Here is a 19,416-nt window from a genome sequence, read left to right on the forward strand (position 1 = left end):
TGGCATGCATACGGAGGCACGTTCGGCTCCCGAATGTGGCCTGGCCAGCCACCTATAAAGGGGTCCCTTAGCCGAAATGGGCGAGCTTTTCTCCCCATTGTCGGCCAAGGTGAGCTCTCCGCCATCCCTCGCCGATTTTGAGTTCCTTCCTTCAAATCTTTCACGATTTTCACAAGTTTTCACTTTGTTTTGAAGATTTTCGTGTATAAAGCAAGTTTTGGAGCTTTGAGGTTCAAGAAACTCAATCTCTCCCATTTCCGAGCTAGGGTCGTTTTCCTCTCGATCTTCAAGAGGTAAGGGCCGATCTTGAGCTCACTATATGTTTTAAACAAGTTTTAAGTTGATTCATAGGGTAGAAATGTATGTTTATGTTAGTTGAGCATTGTTAGGTTTTATGTGTTTTATGGACAATGTATGTTGGTTTTGCATGTTTGATGTGTTGTAGATGGGGCTTAGGATAGTTTGAAGCCCCTAGGAGCTGATGTATGTATCTATGCATGTTTTGGATGAGTTGTATGCTTGATTGAAGGTTTTGGGAGGCAAATGTGCATGAGGAGCCGAGTTTCTGCCCTTTTGGCAGAAACTAGGTTCGGCAGCCGAAGGACTTTCGGCCGCCGAACCTGTCTGGGAGGCCAGCCTTTCGGCTGCCGAAGCCTGCCCCCGAAAGAGGACTTTCGTCTCTGGAGGGCAGTTTCGGCCGCCGAAAGTGCCGCCGAACATGCATGAGTTTTGTCTCAGTCTGGGACTTTCGGCCGCCGAAGGTGCCGCCGAACCTGCCTGACTTTCGGCTCTGGAGGGACTTTCGGCCGCCGAACCTGCCGCCGAAAGTGCCCTGTTCAGCCTTCCTTTGCATGTTTTACATGATTGTTTTGAGGTGTTTTAGGGGGTTTTTGGGGGATGTTTTAGATTCATGTTCTAGTATGTTTGGTCCCTCATTTGAGTCCACCTGTGTAGGTTCGGACCCGAGGAACCGAGGACCCCAGCAGTGAGTCAGCTGCTTCAGTCATTGTCAGAGCTAGCTAAGGTGAGTAGAATAAACCTTTATGTTTTAAAGCAAATGAATTATTAAGTCTTGAGCATGTTCATGCATCATGAATGCCATGTGATGATTTAGGTTGTTTGCATTAGAATTCACGAATATATTGCATTGCATTCTATGATGTTGATGCAGATTGGTTATTGAATGATCCTTTAGTCCTCATATGATATGATATGATGATGATACGGCATGATATGTTATGGAAGTCCGGTTGACCCATTCTATGTCCCGGCACTATGTAAGAGAAAGACCGGTTGACCCATTCTACGTCCCGGCATCTTGGAATGTTATGTTATGATATGTTTAAGAGAAAGACCGGTTGACCCATTCTACGTCCCGGCACTTTGGAATGTAGAGGACTATTGGTGACAATACCATCCTTGATGTGATTTACCTGTGATGTGATGCATTCCATGATAGCATGTATTTTTAAATGTTTTAGTATTCTGCTCATTGGGCTCTAGTAGCTCACCCCTTTCCCTAATCCCCCAGGGTTGCAGGTACGGGCTAGACTGAGAAGTCAAGATGAATGAAGTCATGTGTATGTGATAGATAGAATGTCGACATGATAAATTGTATAATGATGTAAAAGTTATGAATAGTTATGTCATGTATATGTTGATTTTGAGATTGAGGTTTAGAAATTGTGCTTGACCGAGTTTGTATAGTAATCCCTTTTGTAAACATGATCTATGTTTTATGATGCTTATGTAACCAAACTCAATATATGTGATGTCACCCCATTGGGGCACTGTTGGGACTCCAAAGAGGAGTTAATGTTTATGACCATGTTATGTATAGTGCATGCACAGGTTGAGTTTGGTGAATGAATGAAAGAATGAATGAATGCAAAGAAAAGTTCAAATTTTTATGTATGTTGTTGATCATGTATGGGATTAAACAGGTTTACAGGTTATATGTCAGGCTTGCTACGGGTCCCGGCGGCCTTAAGCCGATCTGGATCTTAGCGCCGGTAGCGGTCCGATTTTCGGGTCGTTACAGTGATGACTCGACCAGATATTGCTTTTGCAGTAAGCGTTGTAAGCCAATTTATGTCTGCACCTACGGTGAAATATTGGGTCACTCTAGAACAAATTCTATGTTATCTAAAAGGGACTCCTGGACTCGGTATACTTTACAGTGATCATGAGCATACTGCACTTGAGTTTTTTTTTTATACTGACTGGGTGGGATCTAAAAGTGATAGAAAGTCGACTACAGGCTATTGTATATTTGTTGGAGGAAACCTAGTGTCTTGGAAAAGTAAGAAGCAAAATGTGATATCCAGATCCAGTGCCGAGCCAGAATACAGGGCCATGGCTCAATCCACTTGTGAAATTCTATGGATAAATCAACTGCTGAAGGAAGTTGGTATGGATATTGCGTCACCCGCGAAACTTTAGTGTGATAATCAGGTTGCTCTTCACATTATTTCTAATCCAGTATACCACGAATGGACTAAGCATATTGATGTTGATTGTCATTTTATTTGTGAGAAGATTCAAGAAAATTTAATCTCCACTAGCTATATGAAGACAGGAGAGCAACTGGGTGATCTACTCACCAAAGTTTTAAATGGGTCTCGAATAGAATATCTTTCTAACAAGTTGTGCATGATAAATATCTATGATCCAACTTGAGGGAGAGTATTAGAGTGTGAATACAATTTGTACATAATTATAGGAGATTACATAATCATAAACTAATTGATTGATAGAGGATTATTAAGAATTATCTTAACAATGCCTTGTAATCAATATATATATATACACTTACTTCAATCGAGTAATATACTGAAATTGCCCAATTATTTCTTATCTTATTATATATATATATATATATATATATATGCTCTCTCTTTCAAATTTTTATTAATCAATTTTGTGTACTTCTAGCATGTCTTCACTTCACACCTAACAAAAGAACAATGTTCACACTTTCAGAGAAATAAGTAGTATTAGTAATATAGTCCATAAACTATTAGAACTAGTAATTCTTATTATCATTTCTATCATTGTTCATTTTCCATTATATTTATAATTCATAACTGTACTTTCTAAATCTAACCTTTTGAAGTGTAGGTTATTAGCAATCGTGACTTTTATGATTTGTAAATATTTAATTTTATATTTATTAGTATTTGAAAGTTAATTTTTTTATGAAAAAATAATTTTTTTTCATTATTATTTATTACAACCATAAAAATGAAGTCAATTATCTGGATCCTTATAATTTATTGTGGATATAAACTTTATACAAGACCTTTTTGAATTGATTTCCTCTAAATTTCTTTTGGATATAGCAAGACTAGCATTTTGTAATAATCTTGAGTCAATTGTTGCAGAACAACTATTTTGTAAGTACTATATATTTATATGGATCTACTTTTAGAATACTTAGAAATTTCTTCTTTGCATTTGAAATTATATGCAAATAATAATAATAATATATTTTGAATTATGTAAATAATTAGGTTCAAGCAAATTTATTATTCAGCAAGAATCACAAAAATATAGACTAATAACTTATACTGATCAAATTTTTTAGTTGCGATTTATAATAATATAACTTTATATCTTTAGTTACGGTCGTATTTTCTATTGCTGTTATAATAAAAAAAATAATATTATTTAACAATAATGTAATTTTATAATTTATAATTGTGAAAGTATTTTCAATCACATATGAATTTTTAGCAATCAATATTTTATAATTTTTTCAAAATTTATTTGCGATCAGCCACTTTTTCTCGTCTATTGTGAATATATACGACATGATATTTCTAATTATAACATGATATTTTTTTCGAATAGATTTTTCTTAAAAAAAGTTTATTTCTTATAATGTACTGAAGAGAAGGGCAACGACAAGAAGAAATCTTCAAAGAATTTTTTTTTTCATTCTTTCCGAGGATTAAAATTAAAATTTTAAGGGAGAAGATACTAAGGGAGAGCGTGGCTGAAAAGTTTTTGGAGTGAAAAAATTGATGCTAAGATATTTCAAAAAATTAATTTAAATAGGAGCACGATACTCCTCAAATTGGTTCAAAGATGACCGACATCAGTTGATTTGAAGTTAATTTTAATTCTTAAAATATTTATTTTTATTTTTAAATACGCCTCTCAAAACTAAAAAATTATAAAAATATCACCTTATAAAAAAAATATTTGGTCGAATAGCCTAATTGCATGTCCATTCAGTCACTTTTTTTTATTCTTAATTCAATTTCTTTAATCCTAGGCTCATTTATACTTTAAGAAAAGAGGAAAACTAAAAAGCAGACATGACGTTCGAGAAGTGACCAAAGGAAAAGATGAAAATAAAAGTTAGAATTTACTTAACTTGTAAATTTATATTACCTTATTGAATGACTCATATCTTTTCAATTAAAATAAATGGGTTAAGATCTAATTGGTATTAACTTAATAAAAAGAAAGAAAGAAAGAAAGAGTATAATCATAGGAGTTGAAACTAGCACCTCCAAAAGACTAACAATAAGCACAACTGCTTTGCCACAAGCTTCACAATTATAAATAAGGTTAATATTATTAATATATTGGTTGGTTCAATTAAATTAATTTTTTATTTTTTACAATTAAACTGAATCCACTAAATTATTTTTAAAAAAAATAAAATCAAAAGTCTCAAGTTGCCATAAATGAAGAGCCAAATAAGGAAAGTATTTTGAATTTCAAATTTTCAATATTCATATTCAAATTCTAAATTTCAAAATCCAGCTTATCAAAGAAGCCAAATCCAAAGATCACATGCTTGCCACCTCATGCCTTGTACATTCAAAATTCAAATTGCAAAGGAGGCTCTACCTTCCTTATTAGTGCATGGGCAGTAAGGAAAGTGTGAAGGCAAGTCTTGGGCATCTTGGGCAGCATCTTGAAGACACTTGGGCAGCAAGCAAAGACCAAAAGACCCACTTTTGCACAAGCCACACATGCCACACGCCTCCCTTCTTCACACATGTGCATGGGCGGCAACACTTGAAGACCAAGGGCAATGTGGGCAGCCTCTTAAAAACGTGGCCAGCCTCTTGAAACCTTAAGACAGCACCTCAAGACATATATAAACTCTTCTAAAGGCCAGCCACAAAAGAGAGGACATCTTCACCATTTGGCCAAGCAAGGAAGGCGCACCAAGGCTTCTCCTCTCAATTCGGTTCCCTTTTTCCATCTTTTTTTCTTGTTTTTGATTTTTGTTTCAGTCATGAGTGGCTGAAATCTTTAATTCTAGTTGAAAATTGATTGAAATTAAGGTTGTTTTATGGATTGTGAGATCTGAACATTAGCTATTTGTCTTTGGTTTGTTCAATATTCATGCAATTTGGTGCTTGAATCCATTATTACTTTGTTGTTTTGATCAAATTGGCCACTTAATTTTTGATTGCAAGGTAATTAATTGTTAGTTTAAATAATTTTTAGTCCGTAAAACTGAATAAATTTTTAAATAAATTGAATTAAAATTTAATTTAATTTGATTCGATCAATTATTTCGATTTGAATCTAAGTTTTTCACCACCTTAATTAAACTCAATTTGTTAAATTTTGTCTAAACTTTCATTTTAAAATATATTGATATTTCAAAATATAATATCAGTACTCTATATATCATAAATAGAGGTGAGTAGTATTCGGTTCAAATAAAAAAAACTGATCAAATTGAATTAATTTAAAAATTCAGTTTTGTTCGGTTCGGTTTTTAATTTCAAATATTTTAGTTATTTCAGTTCGTTTCGGTTTTGATAAGAAAAAATTAAAAAAATTGAATCGAATTGATTAGTGATAATAAAATATTATTTTCAATAATATAGAAAGATTAAATCATATTAAAATTAAAATATTTCAATTAAATTTTAAAATATTAAAAATAAAGTGCATAAAAAATAAAAAATTTATTAAAAAATTAAATTAATCAAATCGAATTAAATCAAATCGGTTCAATTCGATTTAATTTTTGACTAAAATCGATTCGATTTGATTTTTATAACTACTAAAATTTCAATTTTTAATTTATTCAATTCGATATGATTTTAAATCCAACTCACCAAATGATCATCCCAATGATAAATACATAATTTATGATATTATTAATTTTGCCCCTAAAATTTCTCTGTTATGCCCCTGGATTTCAGCACTCGGTTTTATATAGGTACGAAATTTTATTTTAATTTATTATTTTAGAAAATCTAATTTGTATTTTAATTATAAAATTTAATTAAATAAAGTTTAAGTATTAAAAACTTCTTCACAACTAATTTGAATTCAAAAGTATTTTATATCGTAATAGAAATTAATTAAATAAAATTTTAAACGTTAGAAAACTTTTCTTTGTTTTGATTGGACAAAGAATAATGTATTAATTTATTTTTTAAATTCATTAATTTAATTGATTAATTACATTATTTTTCAATTAAAATAAATTATAATATTTTGCATTAAATTAATTTACTTTAAATCCAGTTTGAAACCAAAATAATGATTCATTAATAAACATTTATGATCAAATATACAATAATTTATATCTATATAAATATTATAAAATTGAGTTTCAAAAAAGTTAATAAAGCATCGACTAGTGGAAATCCATTTATTTGCTAAGTGATATCTTATATATCATAATTATTCTATAATTTAAGCTATATTTTTATTATTAAAAATATATATAAATATACTTTAAATAAAATTTATTTATTTTATTATTATCATTAATTAATACATAATTTTTTTACTTATTTTTTTCCTATACATTTCACAGCATATAAAAAAGAGAAATAATAGAGTATATATTTTGGTTTATACATATTATATGCAACAATTTGATACTAAAAAGTTGTGTAAACTGAAGTGTGTTATCATGTGGACAAAATTTTTCAATATAGTTAATACTATTTGATTATAACTATTATTTTTTTTCTCCTGTGCAATCAATAAATTTAAATAATGAAAATATAATAAAAAATTTAAAGTATTTTTTTTCGAAGATTAAAAAAAAAATCTATTAATGACACTAAGGGGAAAAAAGGATGTTACAAAAGTGATCTCTTATCAAGGATTAACCAAAAAGGATTCATCACTCGAAGCAATGGCAGCTAAAGAATGAGTTTGTCTTATTACAAATTCTAGGAACATAAGAGAAGGAGATATCTTGAAAGGTTGTGGAGAGTGTTTTAACATCTTTAAGAATATTATGTATCTCTAACAGAGTCGAAACAATATCTCCATTAATCAGCTTAATAAGAATTTGACAGTCTCCTTCAAGGTTGACTTTGTAAAAGCCTTTAGCTTGAGTCGGTAACAATGCTTCACGACAAGCTAAGGATTTCAATACAAGCAGATCTAAGATTACATACACTTTCTTACATGACCAACCTCTTGGTTGAAGTTGGTGATCTTTAGCAATGGCATAAGTAATTCCACAATTATCACGTCTATTCACAGCAGCATCAAAATTTATTTTGAACAAGTCTGGGCCCATAGGAGACATTCTTTGTCGAACCTCATTGGAGTAACGAGATACATTTGTACTACTCTATTGGGTTTCATAGAATTCTAAGTGATGCTTCACAACGTTGTTATGACCTCATCACTTGGCAAAGTTTGCTGCTCAAACATGAAGAGATTTTTATTCCTCCAAATGTGCCAAAGAAGGAAGATGAAGAAAGTAATAAGTGAAGCCCCTTCCTCATGGTCAACTAATATTGACATTATTTCAGATCAGGTGTCTGCCATAGTGGTTCCCTGCAGCAGTGTTGTTCTATGACCCAAGAGAGATTTAAACCACACTTCAATTGCTTTTGAACATCCGAAGAAAATGTGTTGAATAGATTCAATCTTTCCACGGTGAGAGCATTCTTTTGGAAAATGAGGCATCCTTTTATTGAGGAGTTGAAGACTAGGAAGCCTCTCTTTAATGAGATGCCAAAAGAAGGCAGAAATTTTCTTTGGAAGATTCAATTTTAAATGCTCTTCCAAAAAGGAACCATACTGTTGATCAAAGAGGGACCAGGGCCTGCTTGGTGAGGGTGATTGGAGCTTTTGATTAGTTCTTTGGCCACATAATACCCTGAATCAATATTGTATTGCCCATGTTTTGTTTGATGCCAAATGAGTTAGTCTTCAGTTTTGAAAAGCGGTACCAAAATTGCACGAATTCCTTAAACATCTTCCTCTATGAAATTGGCTCGAAGGAAAGATAACTTCCATATTGGAGCATTGTCTTGGAGTTGTTGCGAGACCTAATAGATAGCTAGGTCATGATCTGGCTTTAAAATGGGTAACTCTGGGTATGAGCTAGGAATCTAGGCTTCAGACTTACAAAGGATAGAATGACCATTCTGAACTTGCCATCTTAGACCTTATCATGGTACCTCTCTTCCCCAAATTAAGCTTCACCATCCCCATGAGGGGTTGTTGCCTATCTTAGCATCCATAAAGGAACTGAAAGGAAAATATTAAATTTCAATACTTGGGCTAACAGAGAGTTTGGAGGGGAGATAATTCGCCATCCTGTTTAGCGAGTAAGGCCATATTGAAGCTTTCAAGATTTTTTAACCCTATGCCTCCATGTGATTTAGGCTCACACATTTGTTGCCAAGAAACCCAATGAATTTTTCACTCCTCTTTTTTCTTCCCCCATCGACATAAGACTATTGATACTATGACAAATGGATTTAGGAATTTGGAAGCAAATCTTAGCATAGACGATTAAGGCTATAGCCACTGCCTTCAGAAGCACTTCTTTATGGGCCATAGACAACAAATGTTCTTTCCACCCTAATACCTTATGGTGAATGCGTTCTTGGATATGAGATAAACCCTATTTCTTTGATCTAGGAAAGATTGCAGGCAGTCCTAGGCATTTTTCATGTCCTTCCATCTCTCAAATATGTAGAAAAGAGGAGATGCTTGAGCGATTAGACCTTGGAGTATTCTTGTTGAAGATAATGGCTAATTTTTGAAAGTTAACATATTGTCCATTGGCTTGATAAAACTCATTGAGAATTTTTTGGATCATCTCTGCATTGTCAATGTAATACCCGGCTAGAATCCGGCACCGGAATTTCTATTGTCTGGTGGAATCCGGGGTGTTGGGATTCTATATAAGGGTAGGAGTTATGGTTTCTAAGTGTTATGATGTGTTTTATAGTTTTACAGTTCGATAGTTTTGAGTTTTGAAGAGAAAATGGTTCATGGAGACTGTAGCCAAGTTCGGCCGCCGAAAGTGCCCAATGTTCGGCTTCCGAAGTTCAAGTTCGGCCCCCGAACGTTGCATGGTCTTGCAGGTGATTGGGCAGCCGAAGATGAGTTGTCCATCTAGCTGAGTCATGGCTTTTGACAGATGTTGGCCTCAGATTCTTGCCATGAAATAGGCCACGTCCCTCATGACTAATCTGCAAGTAGTCTTGAGCTGCTCATACAGAAGAGTGAAGTTTATGTTTTTTTTTCCAAGGTTTGAAAGTGTGGAACAAAAGCTTAAGGTGTTGAGAGTTTAAGAAGAGTTGGTCCGTTTTTCTTGTTCAGAGTGTTCATCTTCTTGTTACAGGAGGTAAGTGATGCTCTTGAACATGTTTTTATGTTTTCTGAAGGTTTTTATGGGATTTGTGGAAGGAGATGCATGTTTAGGTTATTAATGATAGTTTTGATGAGTTATGCATGTATACATGTTTCTGTGTTATGTTTGATTTGTTGTTTGGGGTTATTAGATAGTTTTGGACCCCTGTGATCATATACATGAGTATATGTGTGTTGAGGAGTTGGAGTATATATGGTTTGAGTGGTTGAAGGGAAGGAGAAGATGGTTTGCCGTTGAAGCTGAGTTCTGGATGAACTCAGGTTCGGCAGCCGAAGGTTCATTCGGCCACCGAACCTCTTGTATGGTGGCTTCGGCTGCCACAGCTTGCCCCCGCGAGTGTTGAATGTTCGGCTCTGTTTGGGAGATTTGGCCGCCGAAGGTGCCGCCGAAGGTGCTTGAGTTTCGTCTCTGGAGAGGACTTTCGGCCGCCGAAAGTGTCCTGTCCAGCTTTCTTTTGCATGCTTTGCATGGATAGTTGAGTGAGTTTAAGGGGATTCTTGGGGAAGTTTAAGAGAGTTATTCTACGCTTGTTTGGTCCCTCATTTGAGTCCATCTGTATAGGTACAGACCAGAGGAACCAGAGAGAGCAGCAGTGAGTACTGCTCCAGAGGTTCAGAGCCTGCAGAGTCAGTCAGTCCAGATAGCCAGAGGTGAGTGGAACTAAACTTATGACTTTTAATTGAACCACAAACTGCTTTTAGCATATCTCATGCATCATGTTTATGCCATAGGTTGATTGCATTAGTATTCACGAATATGTTGCATTGCATCGTTATTTGGTGATGTGAGTGAATGCTGAATGATCCAATAGTCTCAGACAGGAAGTCCAGGAGCCTTTGACTACGCCCTGGCAGGTATAGCGAAGTCCAGGAGCCTTTGACTACGCCCTGGCAGGTATAGCAAAGTCCAGGAGCCTTTGACTACGCCCTGGCAATGGTAAGTACAGAGGTGTTATATACACATATACATATATGACAGGAAGACCAGGTGCTCGATTCTACGCCCTGGCACAGAGTTACTGGGACTATGTGGTGACAGGTTTACTCTTGATGTGGCTTGTCTGTGATATGGTGCATTCCATGAGATCATATTTTACTGAGATGTTTTACTGTTCTACTCACTGGGCTATAGAGCTCATCCCACTCCCTTAACCCCAGTTTTGCAGGTTCAGTGTACAGTGTACAGGGACATTCCAGCAGGGTACAGGAAAAGTAAAGAGATCTGTAATGGCTTAGAGTGGACATGTAATATTAAAGAGATGTAATAGTTGTTGCTTGACCTAGTGATGTATGTTTTGTCCATGATCTATATATGTGTATATATGTTTTCCTGTATGTGAAAACCAGGCTTAACAGGTATGAGTTAACCCTTCTAGAGCAAGCTCTAGTCAGGGATACAGAGTACAGAGTACATGAGTACAGAGTACAGAGACAGTGCATGCACAGGTTAAGCCTTGGTTCAGAAAAGAGTTTTATTTTCACAGAAAATGTATGATCATGTATGAGGTATACAGGTACACAGAGAGTATAGCAGGCTTGCTACGGGTTCTGGCGGCCTTAAGCCGACCTGAATCCTAGCGCCGGTGACGGTCCATTTTGGGGTCGTTACAGTCAAGGGATCCTTTTGCAAAGATGATGGAGTCATCTGCAAATAACAAATGAGAAATAGAAGGACCTTTAGGGAAAATAGCAATGCCTTGGAAGGGTGAAGATTTAATCATATGGGAAAGACTTTTCATACAAAAAAGGAATAAGAAGGGGGAGAGGTGATCTCCCTGTCTAAGGCCTCTAGCTAGTTTGATAAAGCCAATTTTATGCCCATTAAGTTGAAGTGAAAAAGAAATTAAAACCTCACACTCCATAAGCCAACCGGTCACCACTTCGCCAAAGCCAAAGCATTTAGCATGTGTTTAAGATAGCCCCATTCAATACTATCATATGCTTTGTTCATCTCTGTAATACCCGGCTAGACTCCGGTATCGGAATTTCAACCGTCCGGTGGAATCTCGGATGTCGAAAACCTCTAGAAGGGAAAAACCAGGTTTTTTATAAAATGTTTTCATGTTTTTAATGGTTTTAAGTATGAAATTAAATGAGTTTTTGCATGAAAAGTCATAGGAGGAAAACCCAGGTTCGGCCGCCGAAAGTCAAGTTCGGCCGCCGAACATGCATGCGTTTTGGAGGCACGTTAGGCCCCCGAAAGCATGAGTTAGGGAAGTCCAGGTTCGGCCGCCGAAGGTCAAGTTCGGCCGCCGAACATTGCATGGATGCGGAGGCACATTCGGCCCCCGAACGTGGCCTGGCCAGCCACCTATAAAAGGGGCACTTAGCCGAAATGGGCGAGCTTTCTCCCATTTTCGGCCACAGTGAGCTTCCGACCTTCCCTTTGCAAATCTTGTGTTCTTCCTCCAAATCTCTTCCATTTTTCTTGAGTTTTAAACTCACATTGCAAGTTTGAGCATTTAAACCAAGTTTTGGAGCTTTGGGAACTCAGGAGCCCATTTGCTCTCGATCTTCAAGAGGTAAGAGCCGATCTTAAGCTCATTGTATGTTTTAAACAAGCATTAAGTTGATTTATGGGTAAAGATGCATGTTTAGGCTTATTGATGAGTTTATGGGTTTTGATGCTTTGATGAACAATGTAGCTTGTTTATGTGTTGTTGGAAGTGTTGTAGATGGGGTATATGATGGTTTGAGACCCCTAGGTGTGATGTATGTGATGTATGCATGTTGTAGAGCAAGTTTATGCATGATTAGAGGTTTTGGGAGGCAAGAGGTTCGTTTGAACCAAGTTTCTGCCCTTTGGCAGAAACCAGGTTCGGCAGCCGAAGGGAGTTTCGGCCGCCGAACCCCCTTTGTGGAGGCAGCATTCGGCTGCCGAAGTTGCCCCCGAAAAGAGACTTTCGTCTCTGTCTGGGACTTTCGGCCGCCGAAGGTGCCGCCGAAAGTGCCTGACTTTCGGATCTGTCCAGGACTTTCGGCCGCCGAAGGTGCCGCCGAAAGTGCCCTGTTCAGCCATTTCATGCATATTTCTATGTGATGTTTTCCTGATGTTTTAGGGGGTTTTTGGGGAGTTTATTAGAGTTATGTTTATGTATGATTGGTCCCTCATTGGAGTCCACCTGTGTAGGTTCGGACCCGAGGAACCGAGGACCTCAGCAGTGAGATAGCTGCTTCAGAGTCTGTAGAGCTTCAGCCAGAGGTGAGTGGAATGAACCTTAAGTTTTTAAATAAATGAAATATAACTTTTTGGAGCATGTTCATGCATCATATATGCCATGCGATATTTTAGGTTGTTTGCATTAGTATTCACGAATATGTTGCATTGCATAATATGATGTGGATGCGGATTGGCTATTGGATGATCCTCTAGTCCTCCTATGGTATGATATGATGATGATACGGTATGGATCGCCAGTGAGGCCCATTCTACGCCCCTGGACTATGTTAAGAGAAAGACCAGTGAGGCCCATTCTACGCCCCTGGCATATTGGAATGTTATGTTATGTATGCAAGAGAAAGACCAGTGAGGCCCATTCTACGCCCCTGGCACGATTGGACTATGTTGAGGACTATAGGTGACAATACCATCCTTATGTGATATGTTTGTGATGTGTTGCATTTCATGGAAGCATGAAATATTTAATATATGTTTTCTCTATTCTGCTCACTGGGCTTTATAGCTCACCCCTCTCCCCTAACCCCAGATGTGCAGGTGCAGGGTAGATCAGGAGGTTAGCCAGAGAGGAAGATATGTTTATGTAATAGTTAGATTGTGGACATGACAATTGTATCATGATAAAATGTAAAAATGTTTTAAGTTATGTTATGTAATTTGAATATTGAGGATAGAGTTGTGCTTGACCAATGCAGATTGTTAATCCCACTTGTATGTACATGGTCTTTATGATATGAGATATGAGGTTATGTTTCAGCCAAGCTTATGTATGATGAGATACCCCATTGGAGCATTTTGATGAGGGCTCCAATGGAGGTTTATGTTATGTTTATGTTTATGTTCAGGTTGAGCTTGGTTGTTATATGAGAATGTTTACAGGTTTATGAGTATTGTTGATCATGTATGGGATTAAACAGGATTACAGGTTATGTCAGGCTTGCTACGGTTCCCGGCGGCCTTATGCCGATCTGGATCCTAGCGCCGGTAGCGGTCCGGATTTTCGGGCTGTTACAGAGTGGTATCAGAGCCCTAGGTTCATATGGTCGGACCTAGAGTGTCGGGCTCATAGAGGTTCTAGCAGGTCAAGCACAGTAGGAAAAGTCATGTCCACTAGGATAGGATATGGAGTCCTATCTTGCATGATGATGTGATATGCCATGATTATATGCATGTGCATAAATGATATGTTATGTATGTGATGAGGGTTCATGTGTGCCCACATGAACCATATGATGCTAATGCTTGCTTGATGTGTACTGTTTTTCAGAAAACAGGATGAGAGGAACTCGTCGATCAGCAAGATTGACTGGAGTACCACCCGAGGATGAGGGTATGAGCGCCCGTCCTCCAACATTGCCTAGGGCAATGTCTACCAGGTCTAACAGAGAAAGAGCAGTGAGAGACCCTAGAAGGTCTTTAGATCTGGGAAGAAGCAGATCAGTACGAGGAACAGTTCAAGGTGGTATGTCAGAAGATGTGGGAGATGACATGGATGTGGACCAGAGGAGGGATGGCAGTTTGGGGATGAGTATGTCAGAGGAAGGCATGGGAGAGTCCCAAGGAGGCACTCAGGCCTCGGGTTTTGTTCAGCCACCTCATTACCCACCTTTCTCACAGAATCCCGGGTATTCGATGGGAAGTACATCGGATTACCCTAGTTTTAGCCCTTACCCCACACAGATGCCATACCCACCATATTACCCACCATTCCCACAGTACCCTATGTATCCACCCCCACCCTATCACCCAAATCCAGCAAACCCTATCTCAGGGGATGCTGCACCTCCTCCACCACCAGCAGCACCTACTGTCCCAGAAGCCCAAATACCTCAACCTAGCTCATCTGGAGGGAGCAAGGTCAGAATGACTGATTATATGAAGTTGGGTGCTCCCCAGTTTGAAACCGGTGATGACCCGTTTGTGTACCTTGAGAGGGTCAAGGCGATAACAGATGAGATAGGGACGGATGACAGTAGAGCCATTCAGATGGCTGGGTTCACACTAAAATGCAAGAAGGCCCGTGAGTGGTTCAAGAACTATGTGAAATCGAGGGTGGATAGTCTATCATGGGCGGAGTTTGCTAATGAATTTGCAGGGTGGGCTTTCCCTGATAGTTCAAGGGAATTGAAGATGATAGAATTCGAGCAGTTGAGGCAAACTGATGACATGAGTGTAGACGAATATACTGACAGGTTTATGGAGTTGCTGCCATTTGCTGGGCAGGACCTTAATACAGACCAGAAGAAGTCAAGGAGGTATATCATGAAGCTCCATTCCAGGTATTCCTCCTTGATACAGTCAGCAGATAGAGAGAGTTTTCACGCCATAGTAAACATGGCTAGGAGGATGGAGGCTAGTGCTATCATCGAGGGAAAAGTCAAACAGTCAGCAGCACAGCCTTCTGGTTCCAGAACCCCAGGAAAGGGAAAAGTGGATCCTTCTTCCTTAAGCTCAGGTAGCAAGAGGTGGGGCAGTACCACCAAGAAGTTTAAGAAGAACAAGTTCTGGAACAAGATCAAGTCAGGTCTGGGATTAGGAAGTGGCTCGAGCTCAGGTGCAGATAATGCAGTATGTAAGAAATGTGGGAGACCGCACAGAGGAGTATGTCTGGTTGGGACGTCAGCCTGCTTCAGATGTGGGCAGGAGGGACACATGGCACGAGAGTGTCCTAGAGCAGCTTTTGTGACACAGTCTCAGCAGACAGCTTCTGGTAGTGTGGCACAGCCAGTAGCTCCAGCCATGACACAGGCCAGTGGTAGAGGCAGAGGGAGAGGGTCAGCCTCTTCTTCAGCAGGGTTCAGAGGTGAGGGTCCGTCAGCTCCAGCAAGGATCTTCACCATGACACAGCAGGAGGCAGATGCATCTAACACCGTGGTGGCAGGTAATTTAGTCATTGGGTGTTCTGATGTGTATGCATTAATGGACCCTGGTGCATCTCATTCTTTTATTGCTCCGAGGGCCGTAGAGAGATTGGGATTAATGGTCTCTGGGTTAGAGTGTCCTCTCTGGGTCAGTGGACTCAAGTGTGATCCATCAGTGGCAGAGTCAGTCTGTCAGTGTAGTCCAGTTTTAGTCTGTCAGTGTAGTCCAGTTTTTGTTGAGGGGAGATGCATGTCCGCCGACCTTGTGGTTCTAGAGTTGACTGATTTTGACGTCATTCTAGGGATGGACTGGTTATCTACCCATGGCGCTACCTTGGACTGCAGGGACAAGGTAGTCAGGTTCAGAGGTCAGGATGGATCAGAGGTCGTCTTCAGAGGAGACAGGAGGGGTACACCTAGAGGTTTGATCTCATCTCTTCAGGCTCGTAGGTTGCTTAGGAGGGGATGTCAGGGGTATTTGGCTCATGTGAGAGAGCTAGACAGTCAGATTAGAGAGCCCGCCGCAGTGCTAGTGGTCAATGAGTTTTTAGATGTGTTCCCAGACGAGTTGCCAGGTTTACCACCTGTTAGGGAGATAGAGTTCGAGATTGAATTGATGCCTGGAACTAGACCGATCTCTATTCCTCCCTACAGGATGGCTCCAGCCGAGTTGAAGGAATTGAAAGAACAGTTGCAGGAATTGGTAGACAAGGGCTTCATCCGACCGAGTACCTCACCTTGGGGTGCTCCAGTACTGTTTGTGAGAAAGAAGGATGGATCCCTTAGACTTTGTATCGACTACAGGCAGTTGAACAAAGTCACTACCAAGAACAAGTACCCATTGCCAAGGATCGACGATCTATTCAACCAGCTAGCAGGAGCGGGTTGTTTCTCCAAAATAGATCTGAGATCTGGGTATCATCAGCTGAGGATCAGAGAAGAGGATGTGCCAAAGACAGCTTTCAGGACCAGATATGGGCATTTTGAGTTCCTTGTGATGCCGTTCGGGCTGACCAACGCCCCTGCAGCATTCATGGACCTCATGAACAAAGTGTTTAGGCAGTACCTGGATCACTTTGTTATTGTCTTCATAGATGATATCTTAGTGTATTCCAGGAATGCAGAGGAGCATGCCCATCATCTGGGGTTGGTTCTACAGACCTTGAGGGAACATGGCTTGTATGCCAAGTTCTCTAAATGTGAGTTCTGGCTGAGGAGCATTTCGTTCTTGGGGCATGTAGTGTCAGAGAATGGGATTGAGGTAGACCCCAAGAAGACAGAGACTGTGGCTAACTGGCCTAGACCCACTTCAGTGACAGAGATTAGAAGTTTCTTGGGTTTGGCAGGTTACTACAGGAGGTTTGTTCAGGATTTCTCGAAAATTGCAGCTCCTCTGACCAGACTAACCAGGAAGAATCAGAAGTTTCTGTGGACCGACCAGTGCGAGGAGAGTTTTGAAGAGCTCAAGAAGAGGTTGACTTCAGCACCCGTTTTAGCTCTGCCATCTAGTGGAGAGGACTTTACAGTCTTTTGTGATGCGTCCCGTGTGGGACTGGGTTGTGTGCTTATGCAGAATGAGAGGGTGATTGCTTATGCTTCTAGGCAACTAAAGAAGCATGAGTTGAATTACCCCACACATGACCTTGAGATGGCAGCAGTAATCTTTGCACTCAAAATGTGGAGGCATTACCTCTATGGGGTAAAATGTGAGATCTTCACAGATCATAAAAGCTTGCAGTACATCTTAAATCAGAGGGATTTGAACTTGAGGCAGAGGAGATGGGTAGAGCTGCTGAGTGACTATGATTGCAAGATCCAGTATCATCCGGGTAAGGCGAATGTCGTGGCAGACGCCCTAAGCCGAAAGTCACTAGGCAGTCTATCCCACATCACGGCAGAGAGGAGACCAGTGGTGAAGGAGTTTTACAAGCTCATTGAGGAAGGTCTACAGTTGGAGTTGTCTGGTACAGGTGCCTTGGTTGCTCAGATGAAAGTGACACCCGTGTTTCTGGAGCAGGTGGCTCAGAAACAACATGAGGACCCAGAGTTAGTGAAGATTGCCAGGACTGTTCAGTCAGGCAAAGATAGTGAGTTCAGATTTGACAGTAAGGGGATCCTCCGCTATGGGAACAGATTATGTGTACCAGATGACATAGGGCTTAAGGGAGACATTATGAAAGAGGCTCATAATGCAAGGTACAGTGTTCACCCTGGAGCCACCAAAATGTATCAGGATCTGAAAAGAGTATATTGGTGGCCAGCTATGAAGAGGGAAGTGGCATAGTTTGTGTCAGCCTGCGAAGTATGTCAGAGGGTGAAGCTGGAACATCAGAAGCCGGCTGGAATGCTTAACCCGCTACCTATTCCAGAATGGAAATGGGAAAATATAGCTATGGATTTCGTAGTGGGGCTACCAGCGGCGTCCAACAGATTAGACTCCATATGAGTGATTGTGGACAGACTTACTAAATCTGCTCACTTCATTCCAGTTAGGAGCAACTACTCTGTGGATAAGTTAGCGCAGGTGTATGTTGATGAGATTGTCAGACTGCATGGGGTCCCGGTATCTATAGTGTCAGATAGAGGGCCCCAGTTCACCTCCAGGTTTTGGCGGAGTCTGCAGAGTGCTATGGGTACCAGGTTGGATTTCAGTACTGCCTTCCATCCCCAGACCGATGGACAGTCAGAAAGGACCATCCAGACAATAGAAGATATGCTCAGAATGTGTGTGCTGGATTTTGGCGGTTCTTGGAGGCAGCATCTACCTTTGGTGGAGTTTGCCTACAATAACAGCCATCATGCTAGCATCGGGATGGCTCCATATGAAGCTTTGTATGGGGAGGAAGTGCAGATCACCCGTCTGTTGGGAGGAAGTAGGAGAAAAGGCCTTGGCAGGGCCTGAGTTAGTAGAGATCACCAGCATGGTGGTACCCATCATCAGAGAGAGAATCAAAACTGCTACAAGCAGGCAGAAGAGTTATGCAGACCTCCACAGGAAACAAGTAGACTTTCAGGAGGGGGATCTAGTATTGCTCAAGGTGTCTCCAATGAAAGGGGTGGTTCGGTTTGGTAAAAAGGGTAAGCTAGCTCCACGGTACATTGGACCCTTTGAAGTCTTGCAAAAGATTGGGAGTGTATCGTACAAGCTGGACTTGCCTGCAGCTATGGAAAGAATCCATCCGGTTTTCCATGTTTCCATGTTAAGAAAGTACGTGTCAGATCCGAGCAAGGTTCTTAGTGAGCCTGATGTAGAGATCCAAGAGGATCTCACCTATGTAGAGCAGCCAGTGCGGATTCTTGACACTCAGATCAGAAAGTTGAGGAACAAGGAAATCCCAATGGTGAAAGTCCTTTGGAACCACCACAATATAGAAGAATGTACCTGGGAGACACGGGAGTCCATGCTCCAGCAATATCCCCACCTCTTTTAAGGTTAGTCCCTATGTGTTTTATATGTATGTTATGTTGTTTTACTATGCATGTACTAGTTGAGGAACATTCGGGGATGAATGTTCTTAAGGGGGGGAGAATGTAATACCCGGCTAGACTCCGGTATCGAAATTCCAACCGTCCGGTGGAATCTCGGATGTCGGAAACCTCTAGAAGGGAAAAACCAGGTTTTTTATAAAATGTTTTCATGTTTTTAATGGTTTTAAGTATGAAATTAAATGAGTTTTTGCATGAAAAGTCATAGGAGGAAAACCCAGGTTCGGCCGCCGAAAGTCAAGTTCGGCCGCCGAACATGCATGCGTTTTG

At 39.7% G+C, this 19,416-nt stretch overlaps 2 protein-coding genes across 2 annotated transcripts; one reads left to right on the plus strand and one right to left on the minus strand.

Moving 5' to 3' along the window:
* The first annotated feature begins 2,043 nt into the window (after positions 1-2,043).
* LOC122725263 (uncharacterized mitochondrial protein AtMg00810-like) lies at positions 2,044-2,442 on the plus strand. Its single transcript, XM_043962298.1, has one exon. The coding sequence runs from the start codon at positions 2,044-2,046 to the stop codon at positions 2,440-2,442; it is 399 nt and encodes a 132-aa protein (XP_043818233.1).
* Positions 2,443-7,120: 4,678 nt separating this feature from the next.
* On the minus strand, positions 7,121-7,534 carry LOC110627534. Its single transcript, XM_021773884.1, has one exon. The coding sequence runs from the start codon at positions 7,532-7,534 to the stop codon at positions 7,121-7,123; it is 414 nt and encodes a 137-aa protein (XP_021629576.1).
* Positions 7,535-19,416: the final 11,882 nt, after the last annotated feature.

This window comes from Manihot esculenta, chromosome 12 (assembly GCF_001659605.2).
Source record: "Manihot esculenta cultivar AM560-2 chromosome 12, M.esculenta_v8, whole genome shotgun sequence".
Classification (NCBI taxonomy): Eukaryota; Viridiplantae; Streptophyta; class Magnoliopsida; order Malpighiales; family Euphorbiaceae; genus Manihot; species Manihot esculenta.

Excerpts from the sequence above, each read along its gene's own strand:
- LOC122725263 (XM_043962298.1), top strand. The coding sequence starts at position 2,044 with ATGACTCGACCAGATATTGCTTTTGCAGTAAGCGTTGTAAGCCAATTT.
- LOC110627534 (XM_021773884.1), bottom strand. The coding sequence starts at position 7,534 with ATGTCTCCTATGGGCCCAGACTTGTTCAAAATAAATTTTGATGCTGCT.